We start from the raw sequence: 27,385 nt of genomic DNA, 5'->3' as shown, positions 1-27,385 counted from the left end.
CTTGTTCATGAGAGGAACATGCAGCTATTTTATATACTTTTTCAAATCAGCGCTCAGTTATAATCAGATTATAGAGGGCATCCATTGCCCCCCTCTCCCTCACCCCTGTGCGGGTTCCCGGCGCCCGGCTCTCAGCAGCCCGGTGTCCCGGACCCGTGCTGGGTCTCACGCGCCCTCCGGTCCAGGAAGCTGCTGGCCAGCACGCGGGCGTGGTCTCTTCTGGAGGCCCTGGAGATCTTCTGGAACTCCTCAAAGGTGGCGTCTTTCTCCCGGGAGATCTGCTCCATCCTCTGCTCCTTTTTCCGGATGGCCTCCTTGATGCCGGCGATGTGGCACTTCTCCTCCTTCTCAGCTTTCAGCTTCAGGATGTGATGGTTCTTCTCCCGCAGGACGCTGAGCTCGTGGATGTGCTGCACCTTGTCCCTGATGGCCCTCTGGACGTTGCTCCTGGCGGGCTGCCCCTTCTGCTCGGCCAGCTCGGCCAGCAGCCGCTTGTGCGCTCTCGTCTGCTCCTCTGCGGCCTGCGTGCGCCGCCGCACCTGCTGCAGCCGCTCCTCTGGCTTCTGCGCCCTGTCCCTCAGCTCCCGCGGGCGCTCGTGCAGCAGGCCCTGCGGGATCTCATGGAGCCGCTGGGAGCTCTGCTCCAGGGACAGCTTCCTGAGGAGCTCCTCGGCCTTGGCCTGGCAGTCCAGCAGGACCTTCCGGGCCTGGTAGTTGACGAGGGAACTGAGGTTGGTCTCCTGGACCTTTTTCTGGGGCTCCATGGTGGGCGGGCTCTTCCGGTGAGAGGCCTGATCCAGCTTCTCCTGCGGCTGTGGGCAGTCCTGCTCTCGCAGGCCCTGCACCATCCTCTCCGGCTCCTGCAAAAGCAGCTCTCGGGTCTGCCTCCGGGGCGCAGGCTCTGGCTCGGCCACCGCCCGGGCTCGCTCCGGATTCTCCCGCAGTGCCCTGCACGCGTGCTCTGCCGACCTGGGAGCGCTCCTGGCTTTGCCGTCCCGCCGTCGGACACGCTGCTCCTTTTGCCGCCACTGCTCCTGGCTCTCCTGCAGAAGCAGCTTGCGCTCCCTCTCCAAGGTTATCTGCACCTTCTGGTCTGAGCGCTTTAGCTCCTCCCAGGCCACTGCCGCCTGCTGCTGCAGCTCCCGCATCCTCTGGGCCTTCTGGAGCCGGGTCAGCACTAGGGCCACGATCTTCTGGTTCCTGGAGGACATGACCGCCTCCTCCAGCTTGCTCTTGAGCATCTGGGCGTGTGGGCTCTGAATCTCTTTGCTGGACACCGAAGGCTGGGAGACCTGGCTGGCTAACGACTCCAGCAAATCACTGCTGTCCCTCTTATGGGCGCACACGCATGCCGACTGTGCCCTGAAGTCTTGAGATGGCACAGAAGACTTCTCTGAGGGAGCCGACGACAGGGACCAGTGACCTGGACCCCTGCACAGCGGCACCGCCCACTGGTCTCCACTCTGTGCCCTCTCCACCGCGAAGATCCCACTCAGGGGGGTGTAGGCTCCCTCAGGGTAAGGAGAGGGCGAGTCTCCCTGGGCGGGAGGGCTGTGCTGGTGGGGCTGCCGCCGCCAGGCCGGGCTGTGAGCGCCGCCTCCGGGCTGAGCCTTGGGCCCCGGCTCGGCCCAGGCGTCCTCTAGGTGCCGGCCTCGGGGCCTGGGCCTCCTGGCGCGGTCCGGGGGCCTTGCGGCCACGTCAGTCAGGCTGCGGCTTTCCCTTGGCGAGTGGGAACACCTGCGCCGACGAGGCCCCGCTATGGGCGCGCAGCGCCGGTAGGGCCAGGGCGCCGCGACCTCGTTCACCTCGCCCGGGGTCGTGGGCCCCGAGCCCAAGCAGGGCTCAGTCCCAGCTCCGGGCCCATGCAGCCGCGCCGCCGACGCGCGCTTCCCACCCGGGGCCAGGACGCAGCGCGGGGAGAAGCGGCCCAAGCCTTCCATGCTCGTGCCCGGCGTGTGAGCGAGGGTCCCGGGCTCTGCGGTGCTGGGGCCTCCCCCCACCCCCGACCCCCGACCCCCGACCCCCGGTCCGTGCCTGTGACGCTCTGCCCACTTCACAATGCTGCTCGACCACTGGCCTTCCAGCACCTGCGTGGCCAGGGGGAGGGGACTGCAGGAATCAGGGGCCCAAAAGCTGAGGGGGCACTAGGAGCCCCCAGTATTTCAGGCAGGGACTGACCTTGCATTTGTATACCTTCAAGTAGCAGGATTTTAAAAGAACTCTAGTGAAGGGGTCATTCCAGAACGGAACTAGGGGGATGGTCGTGGTGCCCTGTATGCAAAGTGAGAGGAGGCTGGAGCAGCACATTCACACACTTCCCCACCTTTTTGCCTGTTTAAGTTAGCAAGCCCCAGTATGTTTTATTTACTTTTTTTTTTTTTAACTTTAGAACAGGAAAAAGACTAGTCTTTTTTCCCTAGTGTAGCAATTACTGCCTTCGTCAAAATATGAATGTTGTGTGCACACTTCTGAAATAGCATCAGCAAATTACCACTGAACCCACATCCATTGCTTTTAGTCCCTTTTCTCCTGTTTTGCGAGATTATTTTTCCTTGTTTTTTTTTTTTAATTTATTTTACTTTTTCAGTGTTCCAAGATTCATTGTTTATACACCACACCCAGTGCTCCATGCAGTATGTGCCCTCCATTATACCCACCACCAGGCTCACCCAACCTCCCACCCCCCGCCCCTCCAAAACCCTCAGTTTGTTTCTCAGAGTCCACAGTCTCTCATAGTTTTTCTCCTGCTCTGATTTACCCCAACTCCCTTCTCCTCTCCATCTCCCCATGTCCTCCGTGTTATTCCTTATGCTCCACAAGTAAGTGAAACCATATAATTGACTCTGCTTGACTAATTTACTCAGCATAATCTCCTCCATTCCTGTCCATGTTGATACAAGTGTTGGGTATTCATCCTTTCTGATGGAGGCATAATACTCCATAGTATATATGGACTATATCTTCTTTATCCATTCATCCGTTGAAGGGCATCTTGGATCTTCCCACAGTTTGGCAATTGTGGCCATTGCTACTATGAACATTGGGGTACAGATGACTCTCCTTTTCACTGCATTTGTATCTTTGGTGTAAATACCCAGTAGTGCAATTGCAGGTCATAGGGAAGCTCTATTTTTAATTTTTTGAGGAATCTCCACACTATTTTCTAAAGTGGCTGTACCAGCTTGCATTCCCATCAACAGTGTAAGAGGGTTCCCCTTTCTACACATCCTCTCCAACACTTGTTGTTTCCTGCCCTGTTAATTTTGGCCATTCTAACTGGTATAAGGTGGTATCTCAATGTGGTTTTGATTTGAATCTCCCTGATAGCTAATGATGATGAACATTTTTTCTTGTGTCTGTCAGCCATTTGTATGTCTTCTTTGGAAGACATGTCTGCTCATGTCTTCTGCCCATTTTTTGACGTGATTATCTGGTTTTTGGGTGCTGAGTTTGAGGAGTTCTTTATAGATCTTGGATATCAACCCTTTGTCTGTAGTGTCATTTGTGAATATCTTCTCCCATTCCATGGGTTGCCTCTTCGTTTTGTTGACTGTTTCCTTTGCTGTGAAGAAGTTTTGATCTTGATGAAGTCCCAAAAGCTCATTTTCACTTTTGTTTCCTTTGCCTTTGGAGACGTGTCTCGAAAGAAGGTGCTGTGGCTGATGTTGAGGTTACTGCCCATGTTCTCCTCTAGGATTTTTATAGAGTCCTGCCTCATGTTGAGGTCTTTTATCCATTTTGAGGTTATCTTTGTGTATGGTGTAAGATAATGGTTGAGTTTCATAGAAAGCTGTCCAATTTTCCCATCACCATTTATTGAAGAGACTGTCTTTTTCCCACTGTATATTTTTTCCTGCTTTGTCGAGTTGTGTGTCCATATCTGGACTCTCTACTCTGTTCCACTGGTCTGTGTGTCTGTTTTTGTGCTGGTACCATACTGTCTTGGTGATCACAGCTTTGTAATATAGCTTGAAATCATGCAATGTGATGCCCCCACTTTTGTTTTTCTTTTTCAACATTTCCTTAGTGATTTGGTCTTTTCTGGTTCCATACAAATTTTAGGATTGTTTGTTCCAGCACTTTGAAAAATGCTAGTGGAATTTTGATCGGGGTGGCATTAAAAGTTTAGATTGCTCTGGGCAGTATAGACATTTTAACAATGTTCATTCTTCGATCCATGAGCATGGAATGGTTTTCCATCTTTTTGTGTCTTCTTCAGTTTCTTTCATGAGTGTTCTGTAGTTCCTCGTGTATAGATCCTTTACCTCGTTGGTTAGGTTTATTCCCAGGTATCTTATGGTTCTTGGTGCTAAAGTAAATGGAATTGATTCTCTAATTTCCCTTTCTATATTTTCATTGTTAGTGTATAAGAAAGCAACTGATTTCTGTACATTGATTTTTATCGTGCCACATTACTGAATTGCTGTATGAGTTCTAGTACTTTGGGGGTGGAGTCTTTTGGGTTTTCCATATAAAGTAACATGTCATCTGGGAAAAGAGAGAGCTTATTTTTCCTTGGTGAGGCTCCCTAAGGTCCAGGGAAAAGCACTGGATCTGATCCTGAAAAGGTGAGTCTGAGTGTCTTCGGCCACTCTCCACCTGTGTGGTCTCTGGCGTTCTGGAAAAGGGGAATGGAGGAGGGGAGCTGTCCTGAGGGTGAGATAAAGTTATCCCTAAGGGCTTCACACGTCAGTGCATTAGCAAATGTTATGTTGATGTCCTGAGAGGCCTCAGTTAAGAGTTGTGAGACTTAAATGAATATATGGGTTTACAGAAGTTTCTGCAGATTTCCCAGCTAAAGAAAAGAATGGAATTAGGGTAATTCCATGTTCATCCTGTGCTGTGGGTTCTTGGCTATGCTCCTTTGTCTGGGGTACAGTGGGGAAAAGTTCTGGGCAATATTCTCCAAATATGGTCACTCCTTTCAGGAGAGGACCAAGCAGGACCCTGTGAGTTACCAACTTTGCACCAATCCTCTCAGGCAGGCCCAGTAGGAATTGATAACATGTCCTTAAGACAAATCTGAGACCTGGCCATGTACCCACAGTGCAGCCTCAGAGGGGCCCATCAGCACATTCAGATGGGAACAGGAGCCTGAGATTTCTGTTGGTGCTACTTATATATCATCGCCAGAAAAATGCCTTTGTGATGGCAATTTTTACTAAGAGGTGACTTAAAAAAAATCAAATTCCATATGAAATGGAGTAATTTAAATTAAGAGCTGTTTAGGTATGAACTGAGTCACGCTGACACCCGAGTGTCCTAGCTCTCGTTAAAGTTTTGGAAAACACCTAGGAATATTTTCTGCCTGGAAATCGGGCTGCAGCCAGTACCAGCCGCTTCCTGTCACTGCAGAACAGGGTTATGGGGGACGGAGCACAGGCATCCAAGGGCCTGGAGCCCTGCCAGCAACCCGCAGAGTCCCCTCGACTGGATGCTTCGCTGCTCAAGTTCTGGCTTCTTCATCCCTGCTGGAGATCATCCGTGGATTTCAGCTCCAAATGTCACTGGAAAAGGGGAGTTCCGTCCAGTAAACACTGTGCTTCGTTCTGTAAAGCAGAAATGAGTTAATCCATGAAAAATGCTTACAGCGGTGCCTGGCATGTGGTTGCTGCCTGATAAATATTAGAATTATCATTATGATTATGCCAAGAGGAGTAAGACTGTAGCAGTGTAGGGATGAATGGAAAGACCCAAGTTTGGTGCAAAGCCAGGCCAAGAACCCAAGGAGTCATATTCCCACTTGAGGGCTCTTGGCCTCTTGCTTCCCCCTGGGGGTTCTCAGAATTCCTCATGGAGCTGGAGATGGCTCGCCCCCACTCTGTTGCTGACTGAATGAAGGGCAAAGTCTTAACTTGATCATGGCACAGGGTTAGAAGGTCATCTGGAGCCTTTGCCCACCACGTTGCCAGGAGAAACACATCGGGGGCACAGATGTGACAAGTGGTTAGTGACCTTAACGGAATCCCTAGAGGAGAGAGGCCCAGTTCAGAAGATGAGTTCATCTGGGTTGTCGGTCAGGAGGGTTCCACGCAGGGCGCTGTTGGCACGAAAGTTAGGGGCAGCCAGGATCCCAGGTGATGACACCAGGACTGTGGCCACGCCTGGCTTCCATGAGGACCTCCATGTCTGGCTGGGAGCAGAGCTTCCCACTCCAGGATCGCGACAGCTGCCATGGGCCCCAGGCCAGGTGGGCATCTTTGCAGCACAGAGGCCTCTGTCCCTACCCCTCCTCTGCCCTCAGAGCAGCTCATGCTTTACCTGCTCTACAGCCTGGGGCTCTTGGTAACACCTCATTGAGGAGAACTGGAGTTCTACTTATAGAGAGGGCTGAAAACCTACTGTGTAGACAACAGGGAGGGGTCCAGAAGTGTCCGGAAACTGAAAGAAGTGACCTGAGTGGGTCTATATTTTGCAACTCAGCCTGGCAGCAGTGTGGGGGGCAAACTGGGGAGAAGTGAGGATTGGAGAGGGACCAGCAAGGAGATCGGTTCAGTGATCCAGGTGAGCAAAAAGGAAGGTGAACTTGGACAGGGGCTGGGGGCCAGGAGGGCCCAGGTCAGAGGTCAAGGGATCAGGACCCAAGGGTGGATTCCTCCTGGAGAAGCCTGGGCAGGAGTGAGCGGCAGTGACCAGCTCCATGGAGCAGCAGTCTTGGAGATGAGGTACTTGGAGATGAGGAACAACAGATAGAATGCCTGGAAGGGACTGGACTGAGGTGGGGGAGGAGACACATTTCCTCTGAGGGCTGCCAAGGAGGCTAGAGAGCTTGGAGCATAGCAGAGGGGGGCAAGCATTGGATGGAGCCCTGGGGAGATGATGGGCTCCTCCCCTGGGGCAGATGAAAGAGGTGTTTTCCTAATGCTAAGCTGCCAAGCATTCCTCCATACTGCAAACAATCAACCTTCTTTTTATTTGGCAGGAAAATCCCCAGTGCACTTCCCTGGATGCTCCTGAATTTGGGCCTTCTGCCAAATAAAGATCTGGGACCCCTGTTTTTCATTTGTTGGAGTTTTGGAAAATATGGCAAACATGCTCAGACCGCACAATTCAGATTAATCTCGGAAATGGGAGTATGCTCTGCGTGCTTCCTGGGAAGCCGGCTCTGGCCACTTCAAGTTCTCTCTCAGCACTGCTCCTGGCTCTCAGAGCTACTTTGTGGGTGGTTCCAACTGTCAAGTGTTCTAGAATGCACGCTGGAGTTCAAAAACTGACTGTGAGAGAGTACACCAAATATCTAAACACTTTTGTATACTCGTTACTTGAGATGCTTTTTTTTTTTTTAAGATTTTATTTATCTGCTTGACAGAGATCACGAGTAGGCAGAGAAGCAGGCAGAGAGAGAGGGGGGAAAGAGGCTCCCCCCTGAGCAGAAAGCTCGATTTGGGGCTCGATTCCAGGACCCTGGGATCATGACCTGAGCTTTAACCCACTGAGCCACCCAGGTGCACCGAGATGCTATTTTTTTTCTTTTAAAGATTTTATTTATTCATTTGAAAGAAAGAGTGAGAGAGAGCATGAGCAGACAGAGGGAGAGGAGGAAGCAGACTCCTCGCTGAGCGGGGAGCCCAATGCCGGGCTCCCACCCAGGACCCTGGGATCGAAACCTGAGCTGAAGGCAGACGCTTCACAAACAGAGTCCCTCAAGTGCCCCGAGATGCTATTTCAAACAAAGGAACTAAAGAAGATACATTATTGGGGTGCGTGGGTGGCTCAGATGGTTAAGCGTCTGCCTTCCGCTCAGGTCATGATCCCAGGGTCCTGGGATCGAGCCCCAGATCGGGCTCCCTGCTCAGTGGGGAATCTGGTTCTCTCCCTGCCTGCTGCTCCCCCTGCCTGTTCTCTTTCTCTCTCTCTTAAATTAAAAAAAGAAAGAAAGAAATACATTGTCAAAGTTAATTTCACATATTGCTTGTTTTAATGTGGCTACTAGTAAATTTAAAATTGTCCCTATATATAATATATATCATGGTATATTTCTATTGCATTGCTTTGAGACCACCTTTTTTTAAGAAGATGATTTTTGGGTCCAAGGTGTTTTTCTCACTGGCTGGATATGAGCATAAATTACGAATTTTCCAAATGCAGCTTTGGAATAGTTTCACAGAAATTCAGTCTTTCATGCCCGCCCCATGTTTTCTTCACCTTGCCCAAGAACACAGACACCCCAGAGTAACAGTATCTACAAATACGGCACAGAGCCACTCTCCAAGCGTGCACGCAAGACACGGACGCGTTAACAATCCAAGAGCCACCAAACAGTGAAGGAAAAACAATCTCATGTGAACACCCAGGGCGGTCAACGGAAACCTTAGGCTCATGCCCTACGAAGAATGAAAACTGTAGTTTGTAAACTTCTTTAAAAAAAGAAAATCGTGGGATACGAGCCTGGCACCATGAAAGTCAGGTTTCCATGGAGACCAGCATTTACGCACGATTCGAACCTTCCACGTGGTAGCTTCCGCGGGCGTAAGCAGGCGGAGTGGATGTGGAAGCTGTGAGCGTGGTCCCTGCCAACCCCATGCGGCTGCCTCGCAGGTGGGGTTGGCCTCCCGAGGGCACACATGAGATACACAGGGGGCACAGATGGGGCGCCCCGCGGTGGCGGAGTGAGGACCCAACCCAGAGCTGTGGAATCGAGTGTGGTCAAGGGGGGCAGGAGAGGATTTTAGGCATTGGCGGTGGAGTGGCATTTCAGGATTTTGATGGTTTTCCCATTTGTCACCTTTGTGCAATTAAAAGCAGATGGTAATTAGCCAATTCTTGTGAAGAAAAGAAGGAGTCAAAATAGCACTTTCCAAGCTAATGGTGACCCATACACACAAAACAGCACAGTTACTTACTTTTGGAATCTTATTGGAAAGAGTTTGTAATGCTAAACATCCGGAGAGGTTTTTCCAGTAGAAACGTGGGGGGAAGAGTTGCACGTCATCATGTACCCGATAAGGGGTCACTTTTTCATCCTCAACAGAACAGGCATTTTGTTGAAGGTTTTCTGAAGTTTAAGTCTGAAGTTTAAGTTTGTTACAACTTAAAAAAAAGCGTGGAGTTTTTAAAGTCTGTCTTTCCCTCTCCTGGTTGGTTACAATTGAGCCTGGGGTTTTTAACTTCAAAGGAAATGTGTTTTTCCGAAAGCTGTGCCATGGGGGGTCTGGGCAAGGGCAAGGGCAGACCGCTGTGCCATGGGGGGTCTGGCCCAGGTGGTCCACTGAGTTCGTGTAGTGTAACACCCGTGCACGTGAGCCCTTTGCTGGAGTTAGCAGCTGGGTGGGCACCCTCGGCCATCCCCTGCCCCCCCCCCCCAAGTTCCAGCCCAGGCACCCACACGGAGAACTGGGGCAGGGTCTCAGCCATGCTGCTGTCAGCAGGAAGTGGCCAGAGGCACCTTGGTCTACCCGCCTGGGTCTCTACACGGCCACTGTTCTGGGCAACACCAGTAACTGTCCCTGCCTCCACACGGAACGGGGCTTCTTCTTGAAGTCTTGGTCCCAGGGGAGTCTTCTCTGACCTCCCTGACCGGATGGACATCCCCACTGAGGACTCTCATCCCCCCTGAGATCCCCAGGTCCACTGCAGGGCTACACGTGGGGGCTCTGTGAATATTTACAAAGTCTTCTGCCAGGAAGTCCCCCGAGAGAATGTCCCCATCACTCACTGAAGCATGTCCAGTGCCTGCTTTGGCCACACTGGTTGTGTTTCTGTGGAAAGACACGCCCTTCCTTCATTCAGCCGATAATTGTTGCCCTTGGCGTCATGATGGATGTGAAGATTAAGACCTTGTTCCTGCTCTCTGTCAACTTAGAGATACCTGGTAGATGGCAGCCATTTCCAGAAGAAAAGTCCTGAAACATCAGGAACGTCCCAGGTGAAGGGCATTCTTTCCGGGCTGGAAGCATGGGGAGTGGGGATGAGTCACGGCCAGTGTCCCTCCGTGGAACATGCGCTCCAGCAGGATCAGCATCACTGGTTAGTTCCGTCCTGGATCTCCATGGCCCGGAGAGCATCTTCCGCACTGGGACGGAAAATGTATTTGCCGAACGGATAAGCAGATGCCATGTGTAAGAGCTGCAGGGTTAGGTTTGTAAGGGAGCTGAATGAACGCTAGCGTTGAGTAAGTGGTTTGTGCCGCGCTGACAGTGGCTTTAAAGGGAAGAGTCTTAAACCAGGAGAAAAGGCAAGGTGACAGATGAGATGAAAAAATAAGTCAAGAAGATAACACTTTTAATGTAATTAACCCCTGAAGGTCTTTCTGAAAGCACTACCAGAGGCTCCCAAAAGCCCCGAACTTCAGACAGCTAAGTGGCTTTGTGCCAGTGTCCCTGAGTGACCGCCATGGAGGAGCCTGACTTTACCTCCAAGGTCCCCTTGCTGCGCATCACCGCCCCAGGCTGGCCGAGAGAGAGGGAGCCACTCCTGTGGCCTTGGCCCCGTCATGTCTCAGCTTGTCCATTAGGGAGACACGCTTAGATGGGGGCTGCAGGGCTCCCCCGAGTGCCTTCCCCTGCACCAGGCTGCTCCCAATTTCCCACCATCATAGAATACCTGCCGTGAATGTGACCAGTTAATAAGAATGGGACCCACCCAGCTGCTTCCCAGGTGTGAGCCTCATCGTTTAGCTCCCGGAGCTCCTTCTGGGAGCTGAGGCTTGGCCTGCCGCCCTCTGAGGGGCATGCACGCTTTCAGGGAGCCCAGACTTTGTGGCTGTGCACTGTGGTTGGACGCACAGATGGCGTAAATGACCATCAGACAGGAAGAAGCTTGTCCCACTCGTGGTTTTCTAGAAACAGGAGGCATGGAAGTCTCAAGGGACACACAGGGCAGCCCCAGGTGGCCGGGAGGCAGGGAGGCTCCAAGAGCCACGCGGAGGCTCAGGCTACCCGTGAGGACTGGGAGCCAACACCGACCCCCTCGGGTTGAGGCCCACCCCTCCAGAGGCCTCCCTTCTCCGGGTACCCAGCCTTCTCCAGCTGCAAGGACCGCACCCCCTCCCCGCTCAGTTCCCCCGCGGGACAGACGCAGGCGGCGCAGACGAGGGGAGAGGCCCGGGCGGCTCCAAGGCACGGGCCTGGATCGGCGCTCCCGCGGATCCTGAAGGGCAAACGCCGGGTTGCCCTGGGAGGGGGAGAGAGTCTCAGCCGCTTCGGTTGCTACGCGGGCCCCAAGGGGACACGCGGACCCTTCGCGGGGACCCAGGGCGGACCTGTCGCGGGCCCCCCGCGTGGGTGGGAGGCCGCCCCGCCGCCCCGCCGCGGGGCGGGCAGGTGCAGGCGCGCGGGATTCCGATTGGCCGCGGTGCCGCGGCGGCCCCGCCCCTCGCGCGCCGGCTTCGGCGGCAGGCCGCGTGCCCGTGCGCGCCCCCGCCTGCCGCGCGCCCCCGCCCCCGTCCGCGCCGCCGCGTTCTCGAGCTCAGGTGGCGGGCGCGCGGCCGGGCCGGCGTCCCCACCCCCAGCGCCCGAGCGCCCCGGGAGCCGGAGGGGGGGGCGCGGGCGGGGGGCGGGCGTGGGCGCCGCCGAGGCTTCCGTCTGGCTCGCACGGCGGCGGCGGCAGAGGTCGCGCACAGATGCGGGTCGGAGCGGCGCGGGGAGGCGGCGGAGGCGGGAAGGAAGCTGCCAGAGGAGCCCCTCAGGTAAGCGCGGGAGCCCACGGGCCAGGGAGGGGCCGCCGCGCCGGGACCCCCCGTGACCCCGGGGCAGGACCCGGAGCGGGGGCGTGGGTCGCGCGGGGACCCGCTGCCGCGCCGCGAGGTGCCCGAGAGTGACACGCATAGGCCCGGGGAAAAGTGCGGGTCCAGCAGGAGACGCGGGGATGCTGCAGACTTAGCGGCCGCGGTCCCCGCGCAACCCCGGCCCGGCCGCCCCTCCCCCGCCGTCCACCGGCGCGGCGCCCGGCGGCGCTGCCTCGGGTTGCGCGCGCCGGGTGGGGGGTGGGAGGTGATGCCAGTGGGGGCCGGGAGGGGGGTTCCCGCAGGGAGGGGGACGGAGGAGGGGCGGCCCCGCGGCCCCGCGGCCCAGCGGCCCAGCGGCCCAGGCACCGCCGCGTCCGCTCCTGATTGCAGGCGCCTGCGAGCCGGATGCGGTGCGTGGACGAAAGATGCATCATGGAATGAACCCGAGCCTGGGAGACCGATTTCTGGAGCAGCAGCAGCAGCAGCCGCCGCCCCCTCGCAGGCTGCTGGCCGCGGTCCTGTGGATCCAGCTGGCTCTGTGCTTTGGCCCCGCACAGCTCACGGGCGGTGAGTGACCGCAGGGCCCGCGGCGCCGCGGTGGGCGCCGGCCGGAGACCACCCTCCGCCGGGATCCCCGGAGTTTTTCCGATGCCTGCGCGCAGCGCGCCCAGGGCGCACGCACAGCCGCATGGTGCCTGTAGCTGCCCAGCGGCCCGCAGCCAGGCTCCTCCGAATGGGGCGCAACGAGCGGGCTCATTACCCTCACTTGGGCCGCGGGCGAGCCAGAGAAGGGGAGAGGGCATTTCTCTGCTGAGCGCGCGTTTGTGGGCCTGTGCCTGGTGTCGGAGTCCTCAGCGGACAGGGACCAGGTGTCAGCTGTCAGATAGAGGCCAAGGCAAGTTGCCACCCCCCCCCCCCTCCTTGTGAGTGTGAAAGGTCTGAGGAACGGGCTAATCTGGCGGAGGGACGGGTCTGTCGGGAAGTTAACTTTCTCTTACCTCTGGAGGTGCTGAGTTCCTGCACGGCTGCGTGGGTGTATGGGGGCTGGGGGGGCACAGAGGGTACCGTCAGGGGTGCTTCTGGGGGATGGCTTTGCATCTCCATGTCTGATTTACAGGGGAATACAGTCGAGTGCATCCGTGGGAAGTGGGAGCTGGCAGAAAGAAAATGGAGAGCCTTGGTCCCCATCTGCAGCTGACCCTCCGTGTGTTGGGATCTGGGGGAGGGGGCTCTGTCTGCCTTGGTGGAGGAGGAGGAGGGAGGGAGTCCTGGCTGCATTTGGGAGCTGATTGCTGTCCCTTCCGGATTTCTGAGAGAGCTTGCTCATGTGCCCCTGTGAAAGGGCAGACTCATATGTTTCTCTGCTGAACTACTGTTCATATATAAATAAATGATAATTGGTGGAAAAGCAGGTATCGATTGCTATGAATAAATCATTTCCCGTTTAAAATATTGCTGTTTCAGAGAGTGAAGGTGAACAAGGAGAGACATGAGTGGAAAACTAGTAAAGGGGGGTGGGGAGGGACAGCAGAGGAATCCAGATCTCGGGCATTGTGTGGAAAGATCTGGACGTCTGGAGCACGGGGGAGCATGTGGGGCATGCACGTCTCAGGATTAGTGAGAGGATACTTGCTTCATCCTAGGGACCTGTTTTGGCTTTCTTTGGTTTTCTAACAAGGGGTGACTTTTGGGTGCTCTTAGTTCTATAGAAACGTGTCTGAGGCAGGTGTCCTCTTCACAGAGGACATGGTCAAATGGGAGGTCAGGCCAGCACTGTGCAGTCTGAGGGGCTCTGGTTGGCCCCTACGTGCTGCTCCAGAGTTAGCTCTGCTTCTGGGGTGTGTGGGCACAGGTGGGCAGGAGGGCACAAATGGGGCTGGGCCTCCCCCTTCCTTCATCGCTTCCCCCTGGTTGTAGCTTCGACCCCTCCAACCAGGTCCATGCCATCCTTCCGTCTCCTCCATCCATTTCTTCCGCATAGGTGACGGATCGTCGGGGTTCTCTTGCCCACTGTTACTGGATGTGTGAGCTTCTCAGACTGAGCTGTGCTCTTGGTTCTGCTGTTCGTGTCCACAGAGATTCTCCTGAAGGATCTCAGAGCTCAGGGCACGGCCCAGCCCCCTGGGCTCACATTAGCCCTTTATCCCCTCTTCTGAGGGAGAAGATGTCAAGCACCATCATCCAGGCCTTGAAGGAGAAGCAGGGAGGAAGGGTTAGCTGTTCCTTCTCAGGCACTCACACGCTGCAGAAAGGATAGCCACCACCTCTGTTCCACGTTGTACTCCTTCAGGTTGCGAAAGTGATTTCTGGCGGAGTATTTATTGTTTCACGATTCCTCTATGGATAAACAGCTCAGGTGGGGAGGGTGGGGGGCGTTCTGTGGAGTACAGCATACAGAGACTTCTTTTCCAGGGCAGAAACTCAGGTGGAGGCTCCAGAATGGTAATGAAAACAAATCCCTTAATTCTAGACCTGTGCTTCCAAGGCTTTGATGTGTGTTCCGTCACCTGGAATCGTACTGAAAGGCAGGCTCTCGTTCAGTTGTTCTGGGGTGGGGGAGATTCCACATTTGCGGCAAGCTCTCAGGTGATGCGTGGCTAATAGTTCAAGGATCCTGCTGAGGACCGGTGCTTTAGACCGAGGCGTCCTTAAACATGTTGTTTCTGACCTCAGAATCACTCCCAGTTACCAAATGCAAGGGCCCATCGGGGAGGAAAGGCCTCCTAATCTTCCCGTGGTGCCCAGAGCAGGAAACCAGCCCTCCCAGTGTGCTTTCCTTTGTTTGTTTGTTTGTTTATCAAAAAGGTACATGTTTAATAGATACTGTTCTAAACTGTGGACTTTCATTTTTGATGGCTTTCACTGGAAAAAAAAAAAACCAGCACAATAGTAAGATATGGTAGTCTGAGCTGGGAGGAAGAAATAAGTGTCCAATGCACGTAATACAGAAAAGGCCCAAACTAGATAGAGAGAAATTGAGGAGATAATAAGAGGAAGGGGGAAAGAACTCTGTCACAAAGGAGCCACTTTGTTCTGGAAAGGGAGACTCACTTCAGTTCTCTGAGTCCTAGGAGACAATCCATGAGCCTGTGTTGGCTGGACGTGACTTTTGGGTGGCTCTTTCCAGGTTGTCTTTTGTAAGTTAGGGAAAAGGACCTGCAGTTGGGGCCACTAAGACCAAATACGCTTAGAGGACTAACAGTTTGCAGGGAGACACAGGACCTGCTGTCCCCAGAGTCTGCGTGGGGTGTGGTTTCAGCTGCTTCTGTCCCTGCAGAGACCCGCTGGGTGTTTACCTGCAGGGAAGAGGGCTCAGAGTTTGCTCTGTAAGTCCATCCCTGAAGGCAGATTCATTAGCCCATCCCCGTGTTGTCAGGAATGCGGGCGTAGCCCTGTGACTCCATAGCTTTGGGGCCTAGACCTTGGAAGCCTCGCATCCTCATCTGTAAACCAGGCATGGTGCTGCCTTGCTTCTGGGTTTGGTGTGTGGCTGAAAACCGTGTAGGCACGTAGTAAGTGAAAGTGGATAGTGCCAGAATCTTCCAGGCCCTTGTTTTATTCATTCAGAAAATCCCAAGTTCCCGTCCATACCCTGTGCCAAGCACTGATGTGTACAATGTTCTTTTACCTAGAACGACCCTCTCTTACTCTCTATTCTTTTGCCCAATGAACAAGTTTCACTTTAAAACAACTTCAAGTGCCATAGTCTCTTTCATATTTCCGTGGTCACTGGGCTGTCCCCTCACCTGGGCTCTCACTGTGCCAAGTGTAACCCTCCCTCATCGAGCAGTCTCATCCGCTGGACCGGATGCCCACTGAAGGCAGGAACCTGGACTTCAGTCACGTCTGTGTCTCAGGCGCTCAGCACAGCACGTGACACCCAGGATAGGCTCAGCTGATGCTGGCTGACAGCAGAAAGGAGTCCCACATTATTGCCACATTGTTTAGAAAATAACGACTCCCGGTGGTCACTAAAGTGCCAGATTCATGGCTATCAAGGCCACTTCCACTTGGAGGTGGTCTAGGAGATTGGAGGTGAAATCAAGAAAGGTTCTAGAGCAGAGGTGGGCCTTAGGCTGAGGTCTGAGGGAGGAATGGTTGGAGTGCTGCAAAGGGAGAGACACCTTGTGCAAAAGTGTGGGGGCAGTCACTTGCTTACCTGTTCAGGGAGAGTAAGGTTGATCTAGAACAGCAGATCCACGGGAAGCCAGGGGAGCAGGGCTGATCTAGAACAGCAGACCTGCAGGGAGCCAGGAGAGCAGGTTGATCTAGAACAGCACACTCGTGGGGATTCAGGAGGGTCAGCTGATTTAGAACAGCAGACCTGTGGGAAGCCTGGAGGGTCAGGCTGATCTAGAATAGCAGACCTGCAGGGAGCCAGGAGAGCAGGGCTGATCTAGAATAGCACACCCGTGGGGATTCAGGAGGGTGAGGCTGATTTAGAGTGGCAGACCTGCAGGGAGCCAGGAGAGCAGGGCTGATCTAGAACAGTATACCTACGGGGAGCCAGGAGGGTCAGGCTGATCTAGAACAGCAGACCCACGAGGAGCCAAGACGTTCAGGCTGATCTAGAACAGCAGACTTGCGGGGAGCAAGGAAGTTTGGGCTGACCCAGAACAGCAGATCTGTGGGGAGCCAGGAGAGCAGGGGTGGTCTCGAATGGCACATCCGTGGGGATCCAGGAGAGCAGGGATGATCTAGAAAGGCACACCTGCAGGAAGCCAGTATGGTAAGGAGGGCAAGTGGGTTGGAACCCTGTTGTAAGGATCTTTGGAAACCGGTGAGGATTCTGAACATCGTGCTGCAGGCTGTGAGCACTTGCTGAGGGATTTAAGGCAGGTGTGTGATACTGTTGAGCTGTGCTTAGTTTCCTGTTTCTGCTTGCAAATCCCTGACCTGGGGCCCTCCCCGCATCCCCAGCTGCCCTCTCCGTGTATCAGAGTTACGGCCCCAGTGCGGGGAATGGGGCTTCTTGAGGTCTTGCTGTGGCTGTGGCATTGGGCTGCATACACTCTCGTTGGAGTCTCATTGAGAAGGTTTTCTCACCTGGCAGAGCGGGAGCTTTTCATGCAACGTGGTGTCTAAAAGTCACGGTTTCAAAGTGCGCTGGATCTGTAAGCCCGAGTCCCAACTTCTCAAGCTACAAAGTATGTGTCTTCAGCAAAAGGCCACCTTAATATGTGGGAGCAGCATGGAAACTCTTTCGATTTATCCACAAGGTGGAATCTGAGAGCTTTTGGAGACATGAGAAGGATTTCCTGCAGCAGGCAGCAAATCTCTCCTCTCAGAGGCCTGAGCGGTGAGGTGGAGGGGAGTCCGTGATTCTCTAATTCCTGTGGGGTAGTGAAGCGCATAGGTGAAGATCTCTCTCCTGTAAATATTGATTGGATATGCAAAGAAAAGCACCCACGGTCTCTGCTCCTGGTGTTGGAGGCAAATTTCAAAAGCTTCCAAAAGGCCAGGAGACTTGCCCTTTGGCCAGGAAGGTCTGCTGCAGCACCAGGGGCCGTGTTCTTCACAGAGTCGCCGTCAAGTTCAGCCTCTGCCGCTATATCCACGTGGCTTTGGGCAGGTGCGCACCTTCTCCTTGGCTCAGTCCTTCCCATGTCGCTGACTATGTTTGAGTCTGTGATTGAAGGAATGTGACGGGTTTTGACCTCACTGTAAAGCTGGTTCTCTGTCTCGCTTCTCTGCCCTGGTCTTTCGTGAGTGCATGTTGTATGCCCTGGGGATGCATAGCGAGGGGCCGCGGTCCTGCTTCCCGGGGAAACCGGCAAGTGAGGGCTGGTTTCTCCTCAGAAGCTCAGATGCAAAATGCTTGTGTCAAATGATTTTTTTCCCACATATATCTTAAATTCACTGTAAAACTTAGTTTTATTTATTGATAGTGATGAGAAAGGTGATTTTTCCCAGGCTACTTTTCTCTGTCCTTGTCTTATCTTGCAAGTCCATTTGGTGTTTGACAACTGGAATAACTACACATAGCAACAGTACATCTAAATGGACCATTGGGATCCTTGTCTCTGCCTTCAGGGAAAGAAGAGGAAGAAAAAGCGCCCTTCTAATTTGTTTCCATTCACATTTCACCAAAACCGACCACAGTGTTTAGGACAGATATACCAAATACATAAACTCATGTCTCAGATATGCCGTTTCATCAGTTTCCTGTTGCATTCCCACAAGGATGAGCTGTTCACCTGTTGCCAAGCAGGGACGACTGGAAACAGATGGAGCAGAGTTTGGGGCTGGCCACTACCTGAGGGTTGGGTAGGTGTGCGAATCATCAGTCAGCGTGCGACGCGCTGGGACCCTGAGGGTCGTTTCCTCCTCAGACTCCTCCTTGGACCTCCTGAACACGGGCTGTGTTCAGCGATTGTGTGTAGTAGCCCACTGGATCCCCATGGCCCCTGACTGAGCCTGGCAGCCACTGACCCTTACTTTATAGACAAGGAAACTGAGGCGCGGAAGATCAGCAGTCACTCAGTGTTGCCCAACTGTTGAGTGAGGCACAGCGACCCAAATTATTGATTTTACTGCAAGCTTTTCCCATAGGTGTGGAAATCCCTATCGCTAGATGCCTTTTTTAAAAAAATTGTATTTCAAGGTAAGCATCCTTTTTTAAGCCACAGTTACCGAACATTTAGGGACTTTGGTCCTTCCCGCCCTGATATTCAAGGAATTCTTGTAACTGGAGAGGGAAAAACATCCAAGCAAATCAACCACACACGACCCCACAATCAAGACAAAGTGAAGGCTGGAGTGCCTGAGCCTTGAGCTCTGAAGGGAGGAGGGGAAGCAGCCAGAAACCCATGAACCCCCCCGCCCCGGGCAGCTCTGCAGCCAAGGAGTGAGGAGGTGGGCAGAGGGCCACAGCATTGGTCCGGCTCAGCCTTGCTGAGGGGCACAGGGTGGGCCCACGGAGTCCAGGACTATGCAGGTGGCTGTTCCCCGTCCCACCTTCTGCTTGTTGTCTCTCCTGGTCCTCCTCTGTGAGGCCCTTCTCCCTGTGATTTGGCCAAGCACCAATAAACGCTTCTGCTAATGGGTGATTACTGTGTTGCGTGCACGTGTTTTCACACGAACCTTACCCCGCCTCTGATTTTCTTGACAACCGGGTTAAGATGAGATTTTGATTTTTTCCCCCTCATCTTTTTTTTTTTTTTTTTTTTTTTTCAATTTGAAGAAACATCTTCAGCAAGGTGGATCTCCTAAGGTGTACAGAATAGACAGAGCAGGTTAGGAGCCAGGCTTGTGGGTCAAGATTTTCCTCTGAGTCCTGTGGGCCCGGCTGGGCCACCTGTGTACCCAGTTGTGTGATGCAGACGATAATGGAGTTAGTGTAAATCAAAGCGTAAAAGGGTAACTGTGCCCGAGGGTCACATAGGTGAGGAGGCGCCCCCTCCGGAAGGTTAACTCTGAGGTGACAGTAGGGTTTGGTAGCTGATGAAAATTGAGACTGCTATTTGGTTCGAGCCCAAGACACTCAAGTTTTAGGGAAGGATTTGGTCCCAACATTTCTTCTGCGTTGAGGAAAAGATTGCTTACTTCTGTAAGACAGAAGGAATTAGCCACTCAAGAAGGAAAACAAACAAATAATCAAGTTGCTCACAAAGTGGAATTAAGAGTGTGTTTTAAAATGGCTTTTTAATTGAGAGTATTGTAATTGCTTTATTAATCTGCAGCAAGGTAAACTGGGAACATCAGAGAGATAAAACAAAATAATTCCTGACATTATTTGGAAATGACAGCGCACTTGGGAGCACACTAGCTGTGGAGCGTCCGTGACTGCACTCTGGAGGGAAGGCCCCGCGGGCCCCAGGGAGGGGGGCTGCAGGCAGACCACATGCGCACCAGCCACGTGCAGGCCTAGGCTCCGGGAATGGATTTTTGTTCTCAGAAGGGAGGGAAGCTGCAGAGCCCGTAAACCTGATCAATGATCATTCATCATTATCCCAATAAATTGAGCTTTGCAAGAGGGAGGATGAGTAAGATCTTTTGGAAATGAAGGTTTGACCTGGTTGTCTGATGTTTCTGTTTGAAATTGGTGACTTTTATCTCCTAGAATTACCAGCATGGGAGCAGAGCTGAATGGGGAGGGTCACTCAGGTACTATGTTCCTTTTCCTCAGAGTAACAAAACACAGATCTTCTTTTCTTTGGTCTGCCTGCATTTCTGAAAGATGTGTGTGATGACACTGGTGAGCCAGGAATGGGGAAGTTCTCTTCAGAAAGAAAGAAAATCCATTCTCGTAGTGGGTCCTTTCACATCTGTGCATGTCCGACATTGGGACAGATCTGGCTGGTTTCCCAATTTAGAGCCTCATGTGTGGAGGATCCCGCGGACTTCCCTGATCCCTCCAACTTAGAAGACGCTGATTCTGTCCTGGCGAGAAACAACCTTGTCTTGCAGGAATGTGATCGACAGGGGGTTAATCCCAAGAGGGGCTCTCAGTCCTTCGATGAGACCCCAGCTGTCACCTGATGCAGAGTCCCAGTGTCAGACCTGAGGCCACGATGCATTTTAGCATTTTCGTTCAGGAGACACATGTGTACGTTCAGTGCTGCTATGATAGCACGTGCGCGATGGCTGCCTGGGGCCACCTCTGTGTTTAGGTCACGCTTGCGGTCCTGCTGTGGAGCTTCTGAATTGCTGTGTGGACATCAAAGCCTTGCCCAGCCTTTCCCCTTTGGATGGTGATGGGGAACTTGGATTGTTCCTGTCGCCCTTGCATGGACACCAATGCTCTGTGGAGGAGGGGCTCGTTTGCTTGTCTCGAGGGTATATGTTAATGTCTTGAGGCTGAGAGCTGGAGAAAATGCAGGAAGCCGGTGTTCCTGCCATGGCCACCAGCTGGCTAGGGGAGGGCCCCCTATTACGACCTGTGAAACAGGAACAGTGGTACTTCTGCCTCCCAGGGATGCTGTGGGGATCCACAGTGTTCACAGAAGTGTCAGTGTTGGCAGGATCCAAGGCATGGCCCACAGACCGGTCACAGAAGCTTGCTCTGCTGGCTTCCCAGGCTTACAGAGCCTCCTGCGTCCCAACAGATACAGAAAACACTCAGTGGCGCTGGCCTGAGGCTCCAGGCAGCCCGTTCAGGGACACAGACACCGTAGGGTGGGTCCGCAGTGAAGCTTCATGGCAGAGACCCTGGGGGGTGGGGAGGAGCGGAGAAGGCTCCCGCAGACAACTGTCCAGCTGAGTGTCGAGCAGTAAGGATGTTTTCCAGGGAGGGAAGGTGTTGAGCCCTGAACCCTGGAAGAGGAGTCGTCTGTACTGAAAATGAGGAGTGGCCCCGAGCGTAGATGGGGAGGAGACACGGGAAGGAAGTGGGACAGACAGGTGGGACCTGCAGGCGGCACTCACCACACTGATGAGGCTTTCCATGTCCCGCAGAGGCATTGCGAGCCCACAATGCCTGTGTTTGGGGTGGGATGTGATTGGATCTTTGCTTTAGGAAGGGATTTTTTAGCAAGGTGAGGGATGGAGGGGAGGTGGAGAGATCTCCACTCATTGTCTTTATTGTGTTCCGGGGTAGGGGTGACTCCGGGGTGTTCCTGCTTGGGCCCTGCCATGGGTGGACCAGGGGAGGAGTCCTGTCTGCGGATGGAGAATGTCCTTGAGCCTGCAGGAGGGATGCACCTGCAGTAGTCTGGTCCACCCTTCATCATCTGCAGATGCAGGAAGATCTCACCCTTTGGGGGCTCCCCAACACACAGAGTGTGTCTGAAAGTGGGGGCCACCCTGCCCTACCTCTGTGGCCCTGGCTGGAGAAGAGCAGCCGCACTCCAGGCAGATCCCCATTCGTCCATTTGTCTGCAGTGGTAGTAAGAACCCCTCCTCCTGCCCTCCCTGCTTTCCTTCCCAGAGCAGCGAGGTTACCGGGGGCTCTCATCAGCCGTGCAGCCATGCCTGGCCTCCCCTCCACTTGGCTGCATGCTCCACATGTGTCTCACCTCCCATGTGCCTCAGCCTTCTCTCGGACCTGCCGCATCCATGTTGTTGTTGAACTGGGTCATGTTCTCAGGGACATTGCTTGTGCTAAATTGTGCAGAAATGCAAGACTGTGCTGGACCTGTTTCTGTGGGACGATCTGTGTTGTCAGTATTGTTCCTGGGTTGAGATCCACACATCGAAGGGCAAGGTGGCCACACATTCATTCAGACTCATCTTTCCCAGAGAGGGATGACGCACTAGGCACAGCCGATTACCCAGGAAAAACAAGGGTAGAGCAAAATCCAAATTAGGTCCAAATCCATCGTTCTCACCACCCTAAGCTGCAGGATCCTTCCTTGGGCTGGACTGGCCTGGACTGCCCTCTGTCCCTCATCCAGCTGCCCAGTCTCTCTGTCACACTCCTTCCACGACCTCTCGGGTGGCCCCTGGCTTCCTCTCTGTCTTCAGCACTCTGGAAGCGCTGGACTGCTGGACTGAGCCGGGGGCCACTGAGGCAGTCTGATCTAGGGGCTGAGCAATTTGCCCGGACCCCCACCTGCTCGGCTCGAGCATGCACCTGCTTCACAGGTGTGCTTGCCCACCTCCCTCTGGCAGCCGGTGGCTCCCTGGCCCTGCAGAGGAGGACAACAGAGCTCAAGGGTCCCATGTGGCCCTGTACCATGTTTGCTGAGAACACGGGGTCTGGAGGCAGATCCCTGGGACGGAGTCCGAGGCCTGCTGCTCCCCTTGATCCATCTGTGCCTCAGTTTCCTCGTCTATATGATTGGGATAGTGATGCCCACCTCATGGGGCACTGGGAGGATGGCTGCCCTGCCTCCCTGGCCTGTGGTCGCGCCTTGAGGAAAGCAGTCTATTGCTGGAGCTGGAGAAAAGTGCCAGGTGGCTTCTGTCTCCGTGGCCTCCGCCCACGCTCCAAGCCCACCCAGCCTGCGACCAGCACAAGGTAACCCTGAGCTTAGAGCTCACTCCTCGGCTTTGTCGCTGTAACCGGCTTCCCCGCTCTAAAACCTGCGAGCTCTGCAGCACTCAGACACCCCCAGTCCTCCTGTGACCCCGCGGGACCTGGGGTTATGCTGACCCCGCCTGGGTTTCCCCCTGGTTTAGCCTCTGGAGCGATGTCTCCCAGTGGAGCCGACTTTTAAAAGTCCCGATTTTGTGCTCCGTCGCTCCGCCGCTTGCCGGGAGCCGGCCCCTCCCCCCGGGGTCTATCTTCCCGTCGCTTTGGATTCACTTCTCTGCAGGTCCTACCTTTCAGAAAGTGATCGATTCTCTGCTTCTAGAATTGTTGCTCTTCTTCTCTTCGATTTCCCGTTGGATTTGTAGGTGTTCACAATGGTTAGATAAGCCGTCTAGCTGATCTCCTGCTACGCGATGTCCTCTCAGCCTGCTACTTCTCCGCCATCTTGACTCCTCCCCCCCACATCATCAAGATTTTTATAGTGCATTCAGTAGAGTGATTTTTCAAGTGTGTACAAATATCAATGAAAATATATGCATTCATATGTATATACCTCTATTACTTTAGTACTTTATAGGAGCCCCACAAAGTAGGGATGGCAGGTATTAATATCTTTCTTTTATGATGCGCTTACTCTGCTCAAGGTTACATAATAATTTAGTTGTAAATATCAACTAGACTCAAAGTTTTTGAGTCTATCCTCCCTAGAAACCCATGATATTAATAAGACCTACAAGACATTCAGCATCCAGGGATGCCCACACTGCAGACTTATTAATGGGCCATCCATTTTCATGAAGAAGTGAGTTAGCCTATACAAGCAAAAGTTGATTGTTTTGTCCTCTGTTGACTATGAGTAGTGGAAAAAGTGGGCTCTAACACCTTTAGGATGGTTTGAGACCGTCGTGTCTGCATTATAGGCATGCCAGCGTTTAGCCAGGAAGTCTTTCTCTGCTACTCAGAAGAATTCCCATAAGACATAGTGATATTTATTGAAACAGGTAAGGTAACTTTTGGGTAATTAGAAGTCCTTCAGCATGACTTTTTGAGGAGCCTTGCCTATAAAATGAAAAGAGTTGGTTTGGACACTTGCAACTATGAAGAATTAAATCGGACCTTAATTTTCACAGGAAATGAAATGAGCTTATTTTATTTCTGCCGCCTCCCATATAGCTTTCTCCAACCTCTGTTTTGTGCTTGGAAAACTTAGAAATTAAAAATCAAACATAAACAAATGACAACGTAAGTGATGCCTGAGATATTTTGTTAGCTTACGTGAGCATCCAGAATTAAATATAACCTAGCTCAAATGTTTATTTTAGTTTAATAGTATGTATTGGGGTGGAACCTCCAAGATGCCAGGAAATGGGAATTCACTTACCCTGTTTGGAACTACAGCCCATATATTACCTTCAGTTACCAGTTCCGCTCTTTCTATAGAAACATCTTCAGGTACCACTGTTTTCTGCGTGCCTGGTATATATCGCATTTAGTTTTAAGCATTTTCCAGGTACTTCTTAATGCGCAGCGCTCCAATTCCAACCTTGCCAAGTCCTGCAACAGCTACATCGAATGGAGCTTCTCTTTCTCTGTATTACTCAGAACCCAAGAGAAGAATAATGGAGTGGGATGGCCAATAACAGGGTTCTTGTCCCAGATGGACCATAAAATAACTGTGTCCCTTTGGGAAACTCTTAGTTATTTGGGGCCCTTTTTCTTTTCTTTATTTCGAAAGAGTTGTACTGGATGATTCAAAACGGCATGTGCCCTCTTTCACTAATATTTTAGATGCTACCAGTATTCTAAACAAATGAAGTCAACTGCACATGAAGCTGTGCAACACGTTTTTAGAGCTGCCTCAATTTTATAGATAAGATGACAGAGTACAGCAGAAGTGGGTGATTTAACCAGAGGCTCCAAAGTAGGTAGAACTAAACCACAAGTCTCCTTTTTTTTTTTTTTTCCCCCTGAAGCTCATTTAGCCAAAACATGGGCTTCTGAATATCAATCTGTGAAGCATATTATCGGTATGTTTAAGGAAGGCTGTTCTTAAGGGAATTCCAATTAATGGCAGGAAGTTTTGGAATTCTCACAAGGTCATCTGATCTTGTGAGACTGACAATTCTGTTTTCATGTCAAGCAAGTCCCGTCAGTGCCAGGTAATCATCTAAAGTTCTAGTTGCTTCTCTGAACAGAAATACTGAACCTCTTGAGGTTTTCTTTTTGCTATCTGAAATTTATGCCAGGTAAGACTTTTTTAGAGAGGAGGTTCAGCCTTCTTTGGTTCATGTAAGAAAGACATTCAGTGAGTCAGTGTCGGGGTTAACCCCATCTTCTCAGAGTGGTATTGAGCTCCTGATAAAATACAATTGTTATTAGACAAATTTCCTCAAAACAGAAAAGTTATCTCAGATTTCTAATACCAAATATGTATTTTTACATTTTCCTCTAATACATGTATTTATTGTACATACTAGGTATGATATATACATATAATGGAATGTTATTCAGCCTTAAAAAGTCATGACATTCTGATACACGCTACAACGTGGATGAACCTTGAAAACATTATGCTCAGTGAAGTCAGTCAGTTACAAAAGGGCAAATATTATATGATTCTACCTAGCTGAGGTATTTAGAATAGGCAAATTCATAGCAGCAGGAAGTCGAATAGTGGTTTCTAGGAGTTGCACTGAGTGGGTATGGGGATGTTGTTTTCATGGGTATAGAGTTTCACTTTGGGATGATAAAAAAGTTCTGGAGATGGATGGTGGTGATGGTTCTACAGCGTCGTGGATGCATTTAATGCCACTGAAGTGTCTATTTAAAATTTTATGTTACGTGTATTTTGCCACCGTAAAAGACTAAATGTGTGATTGAAGCACAGTTTTTATACACAACAGAAAAAGCATGATCCATGAAAGAAAAAAAAATTGCTAATGTGGACTTTATTAATTTTTAAAGTGTCCATTCTGTGAAAGACAATGTTCAAAGAGTGGAAAGAAGAGCACCTGGCTAGGAGAATGTGGTTCAAAACACAGATCTAAAGAAAGATATGCATGCAGAATATTCAAAGAAGTAGTAAAATAACAACAACAACAACAACAACTTCATAATAAGAAAATAAAGTCCCCAAATCAATTAAAACGAAAAGGCAATATGAGTAGACATCTTAGTGGATAGTATATAAAAATGACAAATAAGCGTATATAAATTGCTCAACAGGGGCGCCTGGGTGGCTCGGTGGGTTAAGCCGCTGTCTTCGGCTCAGGTCATGATCTCGGGGGCCTGGGATCGAGTCCCGCATCGGGCTGTCTGCTCAGCAGGGAGCCTGCTTCCCTCCTCTCTCTCTCTCTCTCTCTCTCTCTCTCTGCCTACTTGTGATCTCTCGCTGTCAAATAAAATCTTTAAAACAAAACTGCTCAACATTGGGGAATTATTGGAAAATGATATGCGTCGTGCCTTAGAGAAAAACAAAACACCAGTGGGATACCCCACCCATTTAATAAAATGGCTTCAATACCCAAAACTGACGATACCACTTGCTGGTAAGGATGTGAGACAACAGGGAATCCTATTCTTTGCTGATGGGATTTCAAAGGGTACAGCCTCTTGAGAAGACCTCTTGCCAGAAAAAAAAAAAATTAAAAATAAAAACAATAAATATCTTACCATAATAAACAAATAAATAAAACAATAAATATTTTACCATAATAAGATAAAGATTAAATGTGTGTTTGAAACTAAAGCAACACACTTCAAGAAAAGAAGGCATGGAAGGATGATAGAGACAAAGTCATTGAACCATTTCTTAATAACTGAACGACGGTTAACACGAAGATACCGGAACCAACAAATTGTGAACAATGACTGAAAGCCAGATCCTCAGATCATTTAATCCTTGAGAAAAGACCATGGGAATAGAAGGCTGAGAGAACTCAGAGCCATCACCAATTAATTCCAGTAGACTTGATCACTGAAATAGCATTCCTGTCTTTGTAACTTTTAAGAAACTCTTCGTACGTTGTTTTATGGATACCATTTTAAGCAGAAAATGTTAAGATTACCATTGTTTGTACTTTCCTATTGACTTCCCATCGCCAGATTTGAATTCATCATCAAACACGCTGGGTTCTTTCTGCCTCTGAATATCTTCTCATTTGTTGCCTGGTTTTAATATCAGGTCCTAAATGTTTCTGGCAGGAGTTACTAATTCTGTTTTCTTCCCCCTTACATGGGTCCTCAACGTTTCTATTAAGGTAGTCTTGCAAAAATGCGAGTGTGGTCTGTCAGTTGAGTCATTATTCAGTGGCTTTCTGTTTACAGAGATTCATGATGCCCAGTTTATGTGATCATTATTCCTGCTACTCCCCACTTCACTTTCCTGGATTATGTGAATAGTTTACTATATTGGATTGTGCTTTTCCTTCCACCAAGAAGTCCTTTCTCCCTGTTGTGCACCTGGAAAAAGCCACTGCATTTTTCAAAACTCAATTTGCGTATTATTTTTATTGTGAAGTCCTTTTAGTGTTGTGATCACACTCTCCTTTTTGCTACCGTTGCACTTTTGCCTTCCTGGTTGTTGCGTTGGCTACAGTCGCGTGGGCTACACTGTATTTTAATTGTGTTTTTTTACATGTCTCTGTCTTCTCCTAGGCACCGTTCCTTGACACCAGGGACTGACTTCTTTCATCTGTCGATGTTGCCTTAGCATGTTACTTGGTGTATGGTGGCTAGCCATAAAAATCAGATTTCAGTAAATGAAAAGTAGTTATGTATATACTGCTTATTATCACTTTACAGAT

The 27,385-nt window shown here is 51.5% G+C and overlaps 2 protein-coding genes across 2 annotated transcripts in view; one reads left to right on the top strand and one right to left on the bottom strand.

Moving 5' to 3' along the window:
* Positions 1-131: 131 nt before the first annotated feature.
* On the bottom strand, positions 132-11,765 carry CCDC185 (coiled-coil domain containing 185; the record flags this gene model as incomplete). Its single annotated transcript, XM_080824494.1, has 3 exons — positions 132-2,109; positions 10,954-11,088; positions 11,248-11,765. 3 exons carry the CDS (start codon positions 11,763-11,765, stop codon positions 132-134), a joined length of 2,631 nt encoding a protein of 876 aa, XP_080680620.1.
* Positions 11,766-12,090: 325 nt separating this feature from the next.
* The window catches only part of SUSD4 (sushi domain containing 4), a gene marked incomplete at both ends in the record, with an annotated part of 129,638 nt that continues 114,343 nt past the window's right edge, over positions 12,091-27,385 (top strand). Inside the window, one exon of the mRNA XM_080825171.1 lies at positions 12,091-12,232. Coding sequence (XP_080681297.1) covers positions 12,091-12,232 — 142 coding nt within the window. The remainder of the gene's footprint in view (positions 12,233-27,385) is intronic.

Source organism: Martes martes (genome assembly GCF_963455335.1).
Source record: "Martes martes genome assembly, chromosome: 15".
Lineage (NCBI taxonomy): Eukaryota > Metazoa > Chordata > Mammalia > Carnivora > Mustelidae > Martes > Martes martes.
This window is presented reverse-complemented; position numbering and strand designations above follow the sequence as displayed.